The sequence below is a fragment of the Apodemus sylvaticus genome, chromosome 13, assembly GCF_947179515.1.
Source record: "Apodemus sylvaticus chromosome 13, mApoSyl1.1, whole genome shotgun sequence".
Lineage (NCBI taxonomy): Eukaryota > Metazoa > Chordata > Mammalia > Rodentia > Muridae > Apodemus > Apodemus sylvaticus.
Window position 1 is genome coordinate 36,321,542 of NC_067484.1, and position 17,903 is coordinate 36,339,444.

The window sequence follows — 17,903 nt, forward strand, 5'->3', positions numbered from 1 at the left end:
CTACTCTATGACATTGAATGGATGGGACATTGTTTTGGTTTAGATACGGGGGTGGGGAGGAATCCCATTCAGGCTTTTGGGTTGACAGCTTGGTCCTCAGCTGGGTGGGGCTATTTTGGGGCCTTGCTAGAGGAAATAGGTCACTGGGAGTGTGACTTTGAAAGTTATATGCAGTTCCCAGCCAGGTGTTTTGTCACAGCAAAAAAAAAGTTTGAGTAACAGTCATGGCAGGAGTTAGCACACTGGTGCTCTGCTGTGTGTGGGTAGGAGGGGGAGGCTGGGAATGGTAATTAAGTCTGGTGTGAGAGCTTATTTATTAGTATCTGGAGAACCTGGGAGATCAGCTAGTCAAGACAGCATCCCTGACATATCTGCACACGTTTCTATTGTCAGGGACACTATATACCTTTTCACGTAAGAACTATTTCTCTCTATCTGCTATTTCCAGACATGTCGATGATCTACTCTCTCCTGTGGGTCAGATGTTGAGTAAGCTTTTAGAAAAACAAGAGCCTCTGGCTTGAAAGATTCACACTAACCCCATTTTCCTCATTCTCTTGATTAAAATCCTTTCCCCCACACAAGATGTATCACTTACCAGACCATTTTGAGCCACATAAGTGGGGAGACCGCTCACTAGAGCCCAGTGGTCAGCAGGTGGGTTCCTGCAAAGGCCAAAGACAAATAAATAGTGACTTTCTTTTTTTAATTTCTTATTAGATATTTACTTTATTTACATTTCAAATGTTATCCCCTTTCCTCCTCCTCATTTCCCCTCCAAAAATCCCCTATCCCATCCCCTCTCCCCCAGCTCACCAACCCCAACTCCCAATTTCCTGACCTGGTATTCCCCTACTCTGGGGCATTGAGCCCTCAAAGGACCAATGGCCTCTCCTCTCACTGATGTCTGAAAAGGCCATCCTCTGGTACATATGTAGGTGGAGCCATGGGTCCCTCCATGTGTACTCTTCGGTTGGTGGTTTAGACCCTGGGAACTCTGGGGGTTCTGGTTGGTACATATTATTGTTTCTCCTATGGAGCTGCAAACCACTTCAGCTCCTTGGGTCCTTTCTCTAGCCCCTCCATTGGGGACCCTATACTCAGTCCATTGGTTGGATGTGATCCATGGGTGTTTTGATCCCCCTTAAAAGAAGGACCAACGTATCCACACTTTGGTCTTCCTTCTTCTTGAGCTTCATGTGGTCTGTGAATTGTATCTTAAGTATTCTGAGCTTGGACATAGTACTTCCTGACCCAGCTATACCAATCCTGGGCATATACCCAGAAGATGCTCTTACATGTAGTAAGGACACGTGCTCCACTATGTTCACAGCAGCCTTATTTATAATAGCCAGAAGCTGGAAAGAACCCAGATGTCCCTCAACAGAGGAATGGATACAGAAAATGTGGTATTTTTACACAATGGCGTACTCTCAGCTATTAAAAACAATGAATTCATGAAATTCTTAGGCAAATGGATGGAACTAGAAATATCATCCTGAACAAGGCAACGCTTTTGTGATTGGTGTCATCCAATATGCTCTTGGTATGCACTCACTGATAAGTGGATGTTGGCGCAGAAGCCCCTGCTCCCATTCACTGCAGCTGCCTCAGTCCCAAAGGCCGGCCCGCCATGTGCTGTACATTCCGAAATGGAAAAGAGGCTCATGAAGAAAGCATGCTCATGACTGTCCCTGAGGCTGCACCCTCCAGACAATGGTTACTAATGACTGCAACGCAGATGCCCTGTCTCCCCTCGTGACATGCAGAGGTGGTAAGTTCCCACCATGGACTGAGCATAAAGCTAATTCTGTAATGTTTATTTCTAGGAGAAGCAAACACTACAGATCCTGGGCTTACAGTTATGTGCTGTATACAGCGCTTCAGTCAACAGTGAGCACATACGTATGTGTCAGAGGTCCCCTAGAGCTGTCACTTAGTACCGCCACAGCCTCCTTACTGTGCATTGGTACTAATTCACCTGACAATGTGCTTCTCACGTGTGCCCTTCCTTGAGGAGGAGACACATGATTTTTATTACTTTTTGCTTGGTTATTTTAAGGAAAAAAATACACATATAGAAAAATGCATAGCCATCAACATTAGCCGGCCATGGTGACAAACACCTTTAATTCCAGGAGGCAGAGGCAGGTGTAGCTCTGTGAGTTCAAGGCCAGCCTGGTCTACAAAGTCAGTTCCAGGACAGTCAAAGCTCTGTTACTCAGAGAAACCTTGTGTAAAAACCAAACCGTAAAACAAAAACAACCATCATCAGTCATTATCAAGTGAGCACTGGGGTGGGCTAGAAAGTCAGCTCAAAGGATAAGAGTGCTTGGTGTATAGCCATGAAGACCTGAGTTCAGATCCCCAGAACCCATGTGAAAGGATTTAGTATGGCTGCACACACCCAAGACCATACCACTGAAGGGTGGGGCATAGGGACAAGAGGGTGACTGGGCTTGCTGGCCTCCAGCCTAGCTCCATGTTCAAACACAGAGTGATAGAGATAGAGGTCATCTGGCCTCAGAATGTGCACATGCACACATATGTACACACACACACACAAACACACACACACACACACACACACACACACACATACACACACGAAAGTAAACATTTCAGAAATCCCGCATCAGTCTAGAACAGACGTGTCAGCACTTTGGAAGCTCCATCGCTGTCAATCACGGCCTGCCTTCTCCCTAACGGGGAGAAACATCCTTGTGGTGTAATCATGTTGCTTTTCCTCAGCTTTCTATGTTCTGCTCCCCTGTCCTCGCCAACCCGATCAGCCTATTTTTCAACTTCCTTTAAAAGAAATTATTCAATGCTCATTATTTTGTTTGGCTTCTTTTTCATGCATGCAATTTTCTTCTTGCCACAGTAGCACAACGCATCCATTCACATACATCTGGGCACCTTCTGCCTCGATCCCAGTTGGAGATCCTGTGAGACAGCACTGTGAACTCAGTTCTGTAGATTGTAGTGTCTGTCTTGGAACCATTGAGTAGAAAGATGTGGATCCTTCTAATTTCTAAAGTAGTACCAATGTATACCCTAGCCATGGTGTGCTACCATTTCCTTTGTTCAATGCCCCTGACAATACTTAGCAAGTTCAGACTCCTGAATTACAGCTCTTCTGTAAGGTCTGAGTAGATCATCACCGTGGTCTTCCTTATCTCAATGTGACATTGTGTGGTTGCAGATTTCCTACTCATGTCTTTCTCTTAGTTTCCTGTAATGTGCCTTTCTCATTGGCTTAGATTTCTCTGTAGACTTGATGTGATGCAGTTATTGTGTCATAAATATCTCATTTTATTCCATGACATTTCTTTTTTTTTTTTTTTTTTACACTTTAAAATAAACAAGTGTCCGGGGTACGCTCAGCAATTTCCACCACTGACCTATGTGATCAATAGAATATGGGAAAAGCAATATGTTTTTTTTTCATTTATTTGGGGTTGGGGGTGGGATTTGAGACAGGGTTTCTTGTGTAGCTTTGGGTGTTCCAAAACCAGCTCTATAGATCAGGTTGGTTTTAAACTCACGGAGATCCACCTGCCTCCGTATATCAATGCTGGGATTAAATGTGTATGGCACCACTGCCCGGGCTGAATATGTTATTTTTTTAAGACTTAATTTTTGAAGTGTGTGTGTGTGTGTGTCTAAGTGTATGCCACATGTACAGCTGTCCACAGAGACCAGGTCTCTTCTTATACAGCCAGGCCATCTTTGTCATCTAACTAGAATATCTAGTTGATTTCTCTTCCCTGTAAAAATATTAGTGAATCTTGAAAGAATCAAAATGGTGGCTGTTTTATCAGCTTCGGGCCCTGCCTGATGATGATCCTTGTAAGATAGTCCCAACCACATACCCCAGTTGTCTGTGGATGAGAGGTGGGTTTGCCTCGTAAGTCTCAAGGTTGTATGTAGTACTATAGTGTAGGCCAACCTATCTTGACTGATACAAAAGTTAGTATTAGAAACGGAAGGCCTTCAACTAGCTGAAACAGGTGACACAGGAGAAGGGTCGGTGGAAGGAGAGGTCATTGTTATTTGAGTGTGGTGAGATATGTTTCATTGATGAGACACTGGGGGGGGGGGCTGGGAGATGGCTCAGTGGGTGAAGTACTGGCTACTGGCTGCAGTGGTAGGTGGAGACTGGATCCCCAGAGCAAGCTGGCAAACTCTGGGTTCAAATGAGAGACCAAGACAACACTTAGCATCAAACTCTAGCCTCTCTCTATACACACACTCATGTACAGCCATATACATGTGAACATGTATATACACATGTGCACACACACACATGCCAAAAACCTGAGGAAAGTTGTGACATGTGATAATGTAAAAAGACAGACAGTGAGTTTTAATGGATGTGAGGCTAGGGAAAGGGTTAGAAGCTAGGAGGGGTGGCGCTTTCGAGGTAGAAGCAGGAGAAGCAGGAGCTGAAGCCCAGCTTCTGTTCTGCTATATAGCAAGTTCCAGGCCAGCCTGGGCTACATGTGACCCGGGGGGGTGGGGAGGGATGTTTGCTTGTTTTTTGTTTTGTTTTGTTTTTGTTTTAAGGAGAGGAGAAGGGGAAGAAAAAAGAAAAGAGAATTTTAAAGGAAAAGGAAAGACATTTAGAGAGTAGAATACTGGAAGGATATGTGTTGAAAATTAAAGAAGAAAAGGGATTGTGCTCAGGAAACTCAGATCAGGTGTGGTGCCTGTAATCCCAGCAGCCAGGCAGGAGGCCAGCCCAGGACAGTGAGATTTTATTTAAAGTGAGAGAGAGGGGTCAGGGGAGAAGGAAGAGAGGGTCAAAGAACCCCCACTGCTGGTGGGATTGCAAGATGGTGCAACCACTTTGGAAATCAGTGTGGCAGTTCCTCAGAAAACTAGACATGACACTTCTGGGGGATCCTGCTATACCTCTCCTGGGCATATACCCAGAGGATTCCCCGGCATGCAATAAGGACACATGCTCTGTATGTTCATAGCAGCCTTATTTATAATAGCCAGAATCTGGAAAGAACCCAGATGTCCCTCAGTGTAGGAATGGATACAGAAAATGTGGTATATTTACACAATGGAATACTACTCAGCAATTAAAAACAATGAATTCATGAAATTCTTAGGCAAATGGTTGGAACTGGAAAATATCATCCTAAGTGAGGTAACCCAATCACAAAAGAATACACATGGAATGCAATCACTGATAAGTGGATATTAATTAGCCCAGAAGCTCTGAATTCTCAAGACACAGTTAGCATATCAAATGATACCCAAGAAGAGGGAGAGGGCCCTAGTTCTGAAAAGAGTTGATCCAGCATTGTAAGGGAGTACCAGGACAGGGAAATGGGAAGGGGGTGATTGGGAAATGGGGGGAGGGAAGAAGGCTTATGAGACCGATGGGGAGGGGGAAACTGGGAAAGGGGAAAGCATTCGGAATGTAAACAAAGAATGTAGAAAAAAATAATGGTTTTATTTTATATGTGTGGGTGTTTTGTCTGCATGTATGCGTGTGTGCACCATGTGTGTATCTGGTGTGCTTTAAAGCCATGGAGTTACAGATGTGCCATGTGGGTGCTAGAAATTGAATCCAGGTCCTCTGGAAGAATGGCCACTGCTGTTAACCACTGAGCCATCGGCCCTGCAGGAATGCACAGGAATAGAGAGCTGAGCAACAGGGGAATGGTAGATAACTTCTCACCCCCAACTAGTAAAAGGCAGACCCAAGAGCTATTTCTCTGAGTGACAAAAGGAGTATTTAGGATTTGACCTGGGGACCAAGACTGAGTCAGCATTTCCGGTTATCGCTACTGTTTGGGGATTAGGGCAGCACAAGGAAATCCCTTCAGCTCCCTTGGCTTTGCAGCGGATACAGGTGTGGCCCTCACATGGAGCCTAATTGCAATTTAAGGAGTCTGCAATTAAACTGAGAAAGTGAACCTGTCTCCGGGTGGAGTTCTGGGTGTGGCTCTAGGTACAGGGAGGGATTCTGGGAGATAAGAAAAACCCCAGAGAAGACATCTGGAACACTCCGCTGACCAAAGCAGCTCAGGCCCAACCCAAAAGAGGTTGTGACTTCTCTGCCCCTGAGATAGTCCTCTACAGGCGCCCCAGCATCCTTCCCGGCCCAGTTCAAGACTCTGTTCCTTGGGGTGAGTCTCTGTCCAGCTTCTTGTCCCACATGGTGGTTGAAAAGTCTCAATTTGAGACCATTAACTCTTTTTTATTGGGGGCATAAATTTTTTGCGGGGGCAGTCATTGTCTCTTAACACTAGCTATGAGTCTGGGACCCCACCTCATATATAATCCAGCCACAGTATCTTTGATGAAGCCCTTCCCCTTTGGGGACCTGGTTCCACCACCTTGCAAGTCTAATGGCTCCCCCCTGCCCTCTCTGCCTCCAACCAAGAGCATAGAGGTTTGGGGTTTGACCAGAGTTCAGTTCAGGAGCCACGGACCAAAGGTGTTGGAATTAAGACGGCGCTGGAAGTAAGCCTGAAGCTTTTTCATGTCTGGACATGAAACTTACGGGATCACTTTGATGTCCTCTTTGCCATGTAGGATGTAGTCAATGACCTTGTAAAAGTTAATTTCCTGGCAAAAGAAAAAAAAATATACACAGTAAGGGCAGAGCTTCAGCAGGGTGCACCATGTAACTAATCTGACTCTTCTTTCCTTTATTTATTTATTTATTTATTTATTTATTTATTTATTTATTTAAACATGGAAAAGAACACAGGAAATTTACCCGTGCCTAGAACACAGCGTTCATGCCTTGTCCTTCGCTGATATGCCCATTTTTGTTTTGTTTTGTTTGTTTGTTCAGGGATGCCAAGTCTGCTCTGAGCTCCCTCTAAGGACAGCTCTGTTACCTTCCAGTGCTTGCTGTTCTTAGTAACCTCATAGAGGGTCACGGAAGGTCACGGCCTTCGTGGAACCAGCTGGCAGTTGGCTCCATTTGTCTCGCTCTCCACGGAAAATTCCATGACCTTATCAGGTCCTCTGTATGCCTAAGTGTGATGGGCAACTTAGCAACCATCTCATGGGCAAGAACTAAGATGCAGGAGGGGGAAGGACTACTGTGCAGTGAGACAATGAGCCAGCACTGCAGCCTCGGTCCTGGCTAGCTCAGAGACCCTATAGCTGTATAACTTAGGGAAGACGCAGTGTCCCTATATCTATTGCCTGGGACACAGCTACTCACATAATGACTGCCAGACTGTTGTTACTGAAACAGTGACATTTACTTGAAATAGGCATTTACTTGCACTTATTAAGAGGCATCGACCCCACACTTGGGTCTCTCCCTCAGCTGTTAGATTTCTTTTTATTTGGGAAAAAAAATAATGATGTGATTGTGGGCTGGAGAGATGGCTCAGTGGTTAAGAGCACTGACTGCTCTTCCAGAGGTCTTGAGTTCAATTCCCAGCAACTGCATGGTGGCTCACAACCATCTGTAATAGGATCCGATGCACCTTCACCTTCCTGGTGTGCCTGAAGGCAGCTACAATGTACTTATATAATATATATGTAATGATTAACTGCAATACAAGAGTCTGGATAATTTGTTTGTTTGGACTGGACGGTGCTGTACACACACGTTTGTGCTGGCAGATGCATGAATCGCTATGGATGTGGGAAAGCCAGTAGAGGATGCAAGCCCAAAGGAGCTTCTTATCACTCTGCCTACACCCCCATCATGGCTGCATAGGAAGTAAACACTGAGCCATCTCCACAGCCCATTGGTTATACTTTATTATATTATATTATATATTATATAATATCATATTATATACATATGTATGTGTGATTTATTTGGAGTGTGTGCACAAGTAGGTAGGTATATGTGTGTACATTCATGTGCACATATCACAATGAAGGACAACTTGTAGGATTTAATTCTTTCTTCCCATCATGTGAGACCCAGGGACCAAACTCAGGTTGCCAAGCTCAGAGACATGTGACATTACCTGCTAAGCTATCTTACCAGCTCTGCTGGCTATGTTTTTTGAGACAAGATTTTATGTTGCCTTTCCTAGTTGGCCTCAAACTTGCCATGTAGCCAAGGTTGACCTTAAGCTTCTGGTCCTCCTGCCTCGACCTCCCAGATGCTAGAATTATAGGCACCACCACCACCACCTGGCTCAGGAATCTGGATCTTGAATCTGGCTTCCAGATAAAAGCTACAGAAGGTTCTCATTCTCCACCTGACAAAGAAATAGAGCTATAGACAAAGAACTCTGTCAGGCCCACAGTGCATGGGGATCCTCCATTCTACAGATCTCATATGTGTCTCAACATTTAGCACACACACACACACACACACACACACACACAAGTATTGATAGCACATCCTACTTATGACTTCAACACTATGGATGCCCACCCCATCCTGCTTCTGACGTATGGTTGCGGGTGGAGAGGTAGCAGGATCAAAATGCATATAGCCTCTGACCTAGCATCTCCATATATGGCAATGCATCTGCCTTCTAGTCGTGTTCACAAGGATTCCTGCCACATCCATAAATCTCAGCGTCGTTACTTTTAAAAGTCTTGTGACAACTCCAGGCCTACCGTGAGTCAGTTATGTCAGAAACATAAATTGGCATGCCTATATCCTTCTACATTGTCAGAATTTATTGAAAAGTGACAAATTTATGACGATGTCAATTTCATTGGCTTAAACTCACCAATTACTACTGACTTCACTTTGTAGCTATTGACAGTTCCAGGTTTTTTGGTTTTTGTTGTTGTTATTTTGTTTTTGTTTGTTTGTTTGTTGGGTGGGTGTTTTTTTTGTTGTTGTTGTTATTTTTTGAGACAGGGTTTCTCTGTATAGCCCTGGCTGTCCTGGAACTTACTCTGTAGACCAGGCTGGCCTCAGAAATCCGCCTGCCTCTGACTCCCAAGTGCCAGGATTAAAGGTGTGCACCCCGGCTTTTTTTTTTTTCCAATTCAATCTTAGATATAAATATTAGCTCTCAGGTTATTCACTACACTTCACACAATGGTATGCATCTCTCTGTGTGTGTGTGTGTGTGTGAGTGTGTGTGTAACATACACATTATAGAAGAGTTGAGAGCTCAGTTCCTATTGACCCTGTGACTCATGCACAAGATTCTGTTTTTTATATGACCTTTAAACAAGATCCTTATTTTATATGACCCAGGTACGGAGTTGGAGCATCTATTCATTCATTCATTGGTTTCATGGGTTCAGTGGACTCACAAGTCTGTTTTCCTTATACAGTTTTGTTTTGTTTTTTGGCTTTTTGAAACAGGATCTTATTACATAGTCTTGGCTAGCCTGGAACTCACTATCTAGACTGAACTGGGCCCTCTGCCTCTGTCTCTGTCTCTGCCTCTGCCTCTGCCTCTGCCTCTGCCTCTGCCTCTGCCTCTGCCTCTTGCCTCTGCCTCTGCCTCTGCCTCTGCCTCTGCCTCTGCCTCTGCCTCTGCCTCTGCCTCTGCCTCTGCCTCTGCCTCTGCCTCTGCCTCTGCCTCTGCCTCTGCTCTCAGAGAGTTGGGATCAAAGACATCTGAGGTCTGGACTCTGATACAGTTTTGATGCATATATCCATTTGTTTCTATTTAAGTTGACACATTCAGAGGAGGTCATCCTTTCTTTGCATAAATGAGCTATCACTCTGCCTCATGGTTGGTGCTGGGCAGATGGTGGCAGTTTATGTGCCAAATCATTCTTCACCAGCGTTTGCACTTAAAACAGAGCCAACTGCTTATAACAAGGACTCACTCAGGGCAAGGCACAGAGTGAAAGGAACTATTTCCTACAATGCAGAAGAACTTCAAGCATGCCCCACCTGATCATGTCTATCCTTGGGAAAGTGACTAAACAAATACACACACATCTGCTCCACGTACTTTGGGTTACCTTCCCTTAAACCCGTTGTAAGTAAACATACTGTAAAACACCTGGGAAAAGTGGCTCATGCCTATAAATCTAGCATTTTCAGAGGCTGAGGCAGGAGGATTGTGTTTCAGGCTTACCTGAGCCATGTAAAGAGACTCAGGGTCATCGAAGTATAGTGGTCACATCTGTAATGCCAGCAGTCAGGTAACAGACAGGAGAGTTACTACAAGTTTGAAGCCAGCCTGGGCTATATGGTAGGTTCTAAGCCAGCCTGGGCTACAGAGTAAGACCTTGTCTTTTAACAAAAACAAAAACAAAAACAAAAACAAAAAGACAAGAGAAGAAAAGGTGCTCAAACACCTCAGTGGAACGACACGGGCTTGGAGTCTACAGGTGAGCATGTGGCCAGTTCTGTTGCCAGCATGGCTGACCGTGTGGTGCCAAGTGCAGCTGCCAAGGGACTCTTCAAAAAGTTTCTGTCTTGTCTAACGGGTTTGGCTGGTGTGTTGGTTTTTTTTTTTTTTTTTTTTTTTTTTTTTTTTCACTTCCTGAAGCCTACGGGAAAATCAGTCTGCTTTCAGAAAAAGCAGCAAAATGGAATCAGTGTGCTTTAGGCAAATAGGGCTTTTTTTTTTTTTTTCTACACACTGCAGTTGTTGTGTGGCCTTCAAGGCCACATTCATGTATGACTTCCCAGACTCTGGCAAACCAAACCAGAGCCATCAAGGGCACCTTTGTTACCTTCCGCTGAACAGCAGACACTGTGACACCAGGTCTATGAAAGAGCCACCAGTGCAGTGGTGGCCAAATAATAAGCCCTGGAAATATGGCAGTCTGAAGACAAGTGGTATGTCTTGGTTTTTTCCATGAAGTCCAACTAATTAGCCCTTTGACATACTTTTTCATACTTTAAACACACACATGCCGTTTTACTTTCTAGAGGTGATGAAATGAGATACAGTTGGCTATTGGAGGTCTGCAGACCTCAGGTTGAGGGAGGGGTGGTTAAAGTCAAAAGCTGTATTTTAAAAGTGTATTTGAATTCAGCCAATAAAGCATGAGTCATATTGGAAGGCAAAAGGAACCATGGAGAGGCACGTTTGCGAAGGTAGTCACCAGAGAGAGAAGTAGCCTGGTTTTAAATTTGCACAAATGATTCCAGATCTTAATCTCTTCAACTGTCTGTCCAATGGGAAAATAAAAATAACTCATTCGTAAACATATTAAAAAGAAATAAATGACATCCCAGCCTGCTGGAGCAGGTCTGTAATGCCAGTGGCTTGGGAGGCTGAAGAGAGAGGAGTGTGAGTTCAAGGGCCTCCCCAACTGAGGCAAGCTTGGGCAACCTGTCTCAAAATAAAAGAAAATTTTAAAAAATCATAAAAAGGGCGGAGGAAGTGATAAAACACTTGCTGGTAGGCGTGAGGCCCTGGGCTCAAACCATACACCACAAAAAAATAAAAAATGAAACAGTTCGGATACAGTGCCTAGCAGGCAATGAGGTGCAACAGCCCACTCTGCTTTTTGATTGTAGCGACTGCCTGCTACATGACAGTGGGAAGCCAGCATTTATAACCTAAGTCCTGTGGACGGACAGGCTGGCTTAGCTCAGTGTGACAGATGAGGGAGGGGCTTCTGCAAATGTCCCAAACCCACAGTATCAGGACTCTGTGTACCCATATTTCCATTACACCCTCATTCTGTTTTAAAACAGAATGTTTTCAAAACAGTTTTGAGTGGGGCATAGCGGTCCATTAACCATAGCACTCGGGAGACAGAGACAGACAGATCTCTGCAAGTTCAAGGCCACAGCCTGGTCTGCATGGAGTCCCAGGACAGAGGTGCATAAAGAGACCCTGCAGAGGACAACTTGATAGAAACACATTCTTTCCTCTCACAGAATGAGTAGTGGAAATCAAACTGTAGTCCTCCAGCTTTCCCAAGTCAGCAGTGACACCCATGCTTTACATGATCCATCCCGGCCAATCCTGTGACTCGGTGTCTAGGCCTGATCACAGCTGTGAGTGTTTCCCTGAGGGCTGGGTTCGAGGGCAACAGCCAGTGGATCGTCTTTGTGAAGTAAGATTCATCTGTGTTCGGTTCCCTGGAGCACTGCCTCTCTTCTATGCCTGGGTGATGAACACATCCCAATAGATCCAGAGTTTCATAGGTTGCTGGAATCTCTACAGGCTCTGTTTCCAAGCCTTCAGTGTATCTTTGACTCCAAAACAGTACTTCCCTGAGTCCTGGATGGTCTCGCCCAATGATTGTCTATTCCTTTCTCCTCTGGAATGACTTTCAAGCTGAAGACGATGATTTCAACGCATAATCCAGGTGTTCAAACCCACGTTCTCTATTATGGGCTGTATCGATCAACTCTAACACTTCTGATTATAACTTCTGATCAAACACATCAGATTCACTTGGTCCAGTAAAATGGGACAAACCACATTTGCTTTGTCCCCAGAGATAAACAAATCCAATTGTGTTCCCCCTCCCTCCCTCCCTCCCACCCTCCCTCCCTCCCTCCCTCCCACTCTCCCTCCCTCCCTCTCTCCCTACTCCTTTTCTTTCCTGTACTAGGAAATGAGCCTCTTACGTGCGGGAAGCATTTTACCATCCAGTTATATCTCCAGCCCTCATTTTACTTTATATTTTAAAACAGGATTTCACTATGTTGCGCAGATAGCCTTAAACTTTCTCTGTAACCTAGGCAGCCTTGACTTATGATATCCCCCTACCTCAGGCTCTTCTGTAGGTAGCTAAGCCATTATGTTTACCTTACCTTTTTTTTTTTTTTTTTGGTTGTTTTGAGACAGGGTCTTACACTATAGTCCAGGCTAGCCCAGAATTCTCTATATAGCTCAGGATAGACTTGGCCTTACAGTGATCCCCCTGTCTCAGCCTACCCATTGCTGGGATTCAATATACCTGGCCTGGTATTTGGGTTTTGTTATTGTTGTTTTCCATTTATAAATGAACAACACAAGACTGACTAGCTTTGGCTAGGTTTCTTCAGGATATATGTGGGTTTGTTCAGGGTTCCTCTTGTGTTTTCCCTTAGTGTTCTAGAAGGAACATAGCACCACTTGCTTCAGGGAAGCCCCCACTTAATCACTGTCTCACAGGAGCGTGGTCAGGCCACTGCACTGAACTTCCGGGTGCACAGACAGCTGTGCACTGATCCAAACGCTCAGGCACTTTTCCTTTCCCCGGTTGGAGCAAACACAGCTTCCGCAGGTACAGCCTGGTTACGTGACATCCTGTGACCCGCGCACAAGGGGTGGGAGGCAACCAAGAGTAGCCAGCCAGGAGCACACAGGAACTGAGTGATGTGGACTGCTACCCAGCTCCAGACCAATTTATCCCGTGGCTGCTGGAGCCGTCTAACTGACCTTCTGTCTTCTCAAAATAAATTTAGAACCTACTATGGGAAAAATGACTATCATTATAAACCAGTCCAGTTTTTTGGTAAGTAGAAATAAACAGGTAAATGCACACAGACAATAAACATATCAAGTCGTTGCGACTGGGCTCTGGCTACCAGTTTGAACATTCTAGATTAGATCTGAGCCTCTTTCTAGTTGCAAACTGGTTCTAACTTCCTGCTGGGGAGATCCTTGAGCTAACTTTGGGACATCTCCAGGCTCGTCCCTGTCTGCAGGATGTGGGTATTGACTCCTGCCTCATCTGCTCCTCTGGGCCCCGCTGAGACTCCAGCGAGATACTAAGTTTTTGCAAGTAGGAAGTTGGGAAGAATTACCACAACGCAGGAGAGAGAGAGCCTCATGCAGTGAAGATAAATATGCATGATAAATTAAAGTCCTTGAGCAAGTCTGCCAAGCCTGGCACACGGAAAAGATCTCAGAGAAACTTACCCTCCCATCCGGAGTCCGGGGACCTGAGTAGGCTGGAGCCTCACCCATCAGAACAGGCCACACATCAAAAAATTCCTAGGAGTAAAAAAACATTGATAATCAGATCCATCAAATGAGCCAAAATATGGGTGATGAGTCGGGGCATCCCTAGTGTTGTTGAACTTGGCGAGGGAAAATGAGGTCCTGGTGCTGAGGAAATGGCTCAGTAGGTAAAAGTGCTGGCTTTCCAAGTATGAGGACCCAGGTTCGAATCCCGGATCCCAGGTAAAGTAGGGCACAGTAGCACTGTGTCTGTCATGTCAACGCTCTTGGGGCAAAACAGGAGGTAGAGGCAGGAGGAGTCCCCAAACTTCTATAGCCGACTAGCCTGTCTCGTGGAATAGCAAACAGTAAAGAGACTCTGTCTCAGTCAACCTGGCAGGAGAGGACTGACATACAAAGCAGAGGTTCTCTAACTTTAAACATGGTGGCACATGCGCACCAACATGTTAATGCACATAAACGACAAACACACAAAGGAGGTTCCTCCTAAGTCAGGTCTCGATGATGATGATGATGTCACAGCCATATGATTCAGCAGTAGAGAAAATATGAGATCTCAAAATACGTTACATAATCCCACTGTCAACTCCAGAAATGCTGCTTTTAACTGGTAAAGGGTTGAGAAAAAAATTCAAAAGACCCTAAAAGCTATTTAATGCCATAAGCACGGCATGGATCTCAGCCTGACTTAGTATGTGGGCTCCTGTACTATAATACATGTCCCTCCAAAGTCTGGGGCTGGGGCCATCCAAAGCTAAAGCATTTGATAATCCTATCCAAGTGCCTGGGCTCCAGTCCAGATCTGCAGTCATAACCTAAGAGATGTATTTTTATGACAAATTAACTTTTAGTCAATCACAGCCAGCCAGCTGGTCAGATCATACCTAAATCAGACAAATGTGTAACCGTAGCTAATCACGTATGCTCGGGCTTCATGCCATTTAATCTGGACTAGCTCGCTGCCCGTGCTGAAGAGCAGAGCCTTGGGGGCTTGCTGTCTGGGCGCCACCTGATTCATGGAATCATTCCTGACTGAACTGATTTTGAGTTTTTCTTTTTACCACGGCCTAAGACACAAGCAGAAGATAGATGGAGGAGGCTTGGGGATGCGGCTCAATTGGTAGCGAGCTTGCCTAGCAAGCCTAAAGCCCTGGGTTCCAACATAGAACATCAAATGTATGTTAGAAGCACTTGCCTGGAGTCCCAGTGCTTAGAGGGTAGAGACAGGAAGATCAGGAATTCAAGCTCATCTTTGACCAAGTTCAAGACTAGCCTAGGATCCAGGAGACCTTGTCTCAAGAAAGAAAGGAAGAAGGAACAAAAGAATGAGCCCAGAAAGAAGGTTCATGAGGAGAAGAAGCCACCAGGATCTTGCCCGTGGCTCCTTTGCTGATGGTTTTTGCATGCAGGGATGGAAAGGTTGTGTTGGGTCAAAGTTTCTGCCTTCGGAGAAAGCCTTCCTCCTCCAGGGCTCCCTCTGATCACCCAGCTGTTAGTGCTTAGGGACAAACAGTGACCTATTAGCACTAAAACCGCTGTGTGTAGATGCCACCCTCCCCTTGGTGCCTTCCAGTTTGTTTATCTTGAAATTTGCTTGTGCTAATATCACCTGGGGGTCAAACAGAGGGCGTTCACAGGAAGTTGGCACTCCACACCCTTGGCCTTCTGTCCAGTTGGGCACTTTTTCTAGACTTCCGACAATAGAAAGAGATGCTGGTTTGGGTGAGAATGTGAACTGGGACCTTAACGGAGTCCCATGTCCTGTTTGCTACTTGTTTAAGATGGATGAAACACTGCAGTGCCCTACAGCAGTGGCTCTTAACCTGTAGGTCTCGATCCCTTTGGCAACCCTCTGTCCCCCAAAAATAAATATTTACATTATGAACATTACAATATTCAGTGCAGTAGCAAAGTTACAGGTATGAAGTAGCAACAAAATAATTTTATGGTTGGGCCTGGGCCTCACCCCAGCATGAGGAACTGTATTAAAGGGTCACAGTCTTAGGAGGGCTGAGAACCACTGCCCTAGCACTTAATGTTTCATGAAGAAGATAAACAAGGGCTTTGTTGTTGCTCAGCATAAGAAATATTTCCAAGTATGAAAGGGTGGAAAATACGGGGAGAAAGTCCACGGAAATGTAACACATGGTGATGAACTCCTAACATAAAACACTAAACCCAGAGATCTTTTGACAAGTGTATACGAGATACTGTATAAACATACTGAAGTTAAGTGTGGCATTGTAGAATAACAAGAGAGAAATAAAGCCAATGCAACAAACTGGAGATTCCAGAGACTAGCGAAAGGAAAGACAGGCTTTTTATGGGATGGTGAGAAAAAGTGGGCTTTTTAATATGCCAGTGGGGAAGGGTGGGTCTTTTTCAGATAACTGGTTGGTCGGTTGTCCATATGGAATAGTAATATTTATCTTGTATCATAGTATACATTAAAATTTTCGTTATATTATAGAGCTACATGTAAAATCCAGAAAAATAAAACTTACATGAATTGGCATAAGTAAAATATTTGTCTGATCTTAGAGGCTAGAAAAGATTTCTTAAACAGGGCACAGAAGTCAACAGTCATAAGAAAAAGTGATTTATTTATGTGACTCAGATTTCTATTTGCCAAGGGGGGGAGGGGTTAAGACAAGGTTTCTTTGTGTAGCCCTTCCTGTCCTGGAACTCACTCTAGACCCGGAAGGCTGGCCTTGAACTCACAGAGATCCGGCTGCCTCTACCTCCAGAGTGCTGCGATTAAAGTGTGCACCAGCATGTTCCAAAATACACTTTTAAGATAAAGAAAGCTTGCAGTCAGAGATGACTGTGAGACAGCAGAGTACCTGGATCCAGACTTATAGAGAACTCTCCTGCAGACAGCAGAGCGGCTCCAGGGTAAAAGCACTTGCCCATGTGAGCCCGGTGACCTGAATTCAGTCCCCAGAACCCACGATGGAAGGAGAGAACTGACTTCCAAAAGGTGTCCTCTGACATCTACACCTGTGCTATGTCTGGCACGTGCCTTTGCTAATAATTCTAGGTGCAAACTCAGGTCTTTATGGCTTCAAGGCAAGCGTGGTACTAATTGAGCTCTCTCCCTGCCTGTTATGTAAAAACCCTTCGCAGCCATCCAAATCCACCCAGACTGCATCCTGTGCTAGTTGAATTAGTGGCCAGACTGCAATCAATCACCGTGTGTTCCTTAGGAAGGTCTGCCCTTGAAGCCGTCTTACCTTCTGTTTGGTCATGTCTAAGAGTCCTACGGAGTATCTGTCGCAGTTGAGGAAAGCCCGCACTGTGTAGAGGGCCTTGTGGAACTGCCTCTCTATATCCGTGAGTTCTTCAAAGACCTTGCTCCCAGACCACAGCAATATCTGAAGACATTTGAAAATAAACAGAGGGGTGTTTTTTTCCAATAATTTATTTTTGTGTTCACTTTACATCCCAATTACAACCCCCTTCCTTCCTCTCCTCCTAGACTTACCCTTTACACATCCCTGGCCCCACGTTCAGAGTTTTTGAAGTACAAATTAGAAGTTACTTAGGTAGAAAAATAATAAGAATTCTGCAAAGTTTTCTACTTAATCTGTTTAAGTCTCAAGCCTATGGGTTGCAACCCCTTTGGGAGGTCAAATGACCCTTTCACAGGGGTCTCCTAAGTCCATAGGAAAACACAGATATTTACATTATGACTCTTAACAGCAGTAAAATTACAGTTATGAAGTAGCAATGAAAGCTGTATTATGGTTGGGGGTGGGGGGCGTTGTCACCACAGCATGAGGACCTGAATTAAAGTGTTGCAGCATCAGGAAGGTTGAGAACCACTAATCAAGAGAAACAGATGGGGTCACTAGCCCCAGTTTATAGGTGGAAACCAGTCTTGGAGAGGTGAGGTGATCAGCCAGCTTACATTGGGCCTGATTCTTTCCATTTATTTTATCTCATGTTATTACTAAACCAAACACAGGGTTAAGGAATGTAGATTCATACCCGAGTACCTGCCTTGTATGTATAGGTTGTGAGTTCAATCCCCACCACCGCAAAAACCAAAAAATAAAATTATGACAAGGAATTGAGCGTAAGTGCCTGATATATGTTAACTTATTTATTTTGATA

General features: G+C 44.8%; 1 protein-coding gene across 2 annotated transcripts in view; it reads right to left on the bottom strand.

The window, feature by feature from the left end:
- The window catches only part of Pde6a (phosphodiesterase 6A), a 66,773-nt gene that overhangs the window by 35,773 nt on the left and 13,097 nt on the right, over positions 1-17,903 (bottom strand). For both annotated transcript variants that reach the window (XM_052155491.1, XM_052155490.1), the window contains 4 exons: positions 17,021-17,161; positions 13,746-13,820; positions 6,527-6,591; positions 599-665 (listed from right to left, as the gene is read on the bottom strand). In XM_052155491.1, coding sequence (XP_052011451.1) covers positions 599-665; positions 6,527-6,591; positions 13,746-13,820; positions 17,021-17,161 — 348 coding nt within the window. The remainder of the gene's footprint in view (positions 1-598; positions 666-6,526; positions 6,592-13,745; positions 13,821-17,020; positions 17,162-17,903) is intronic.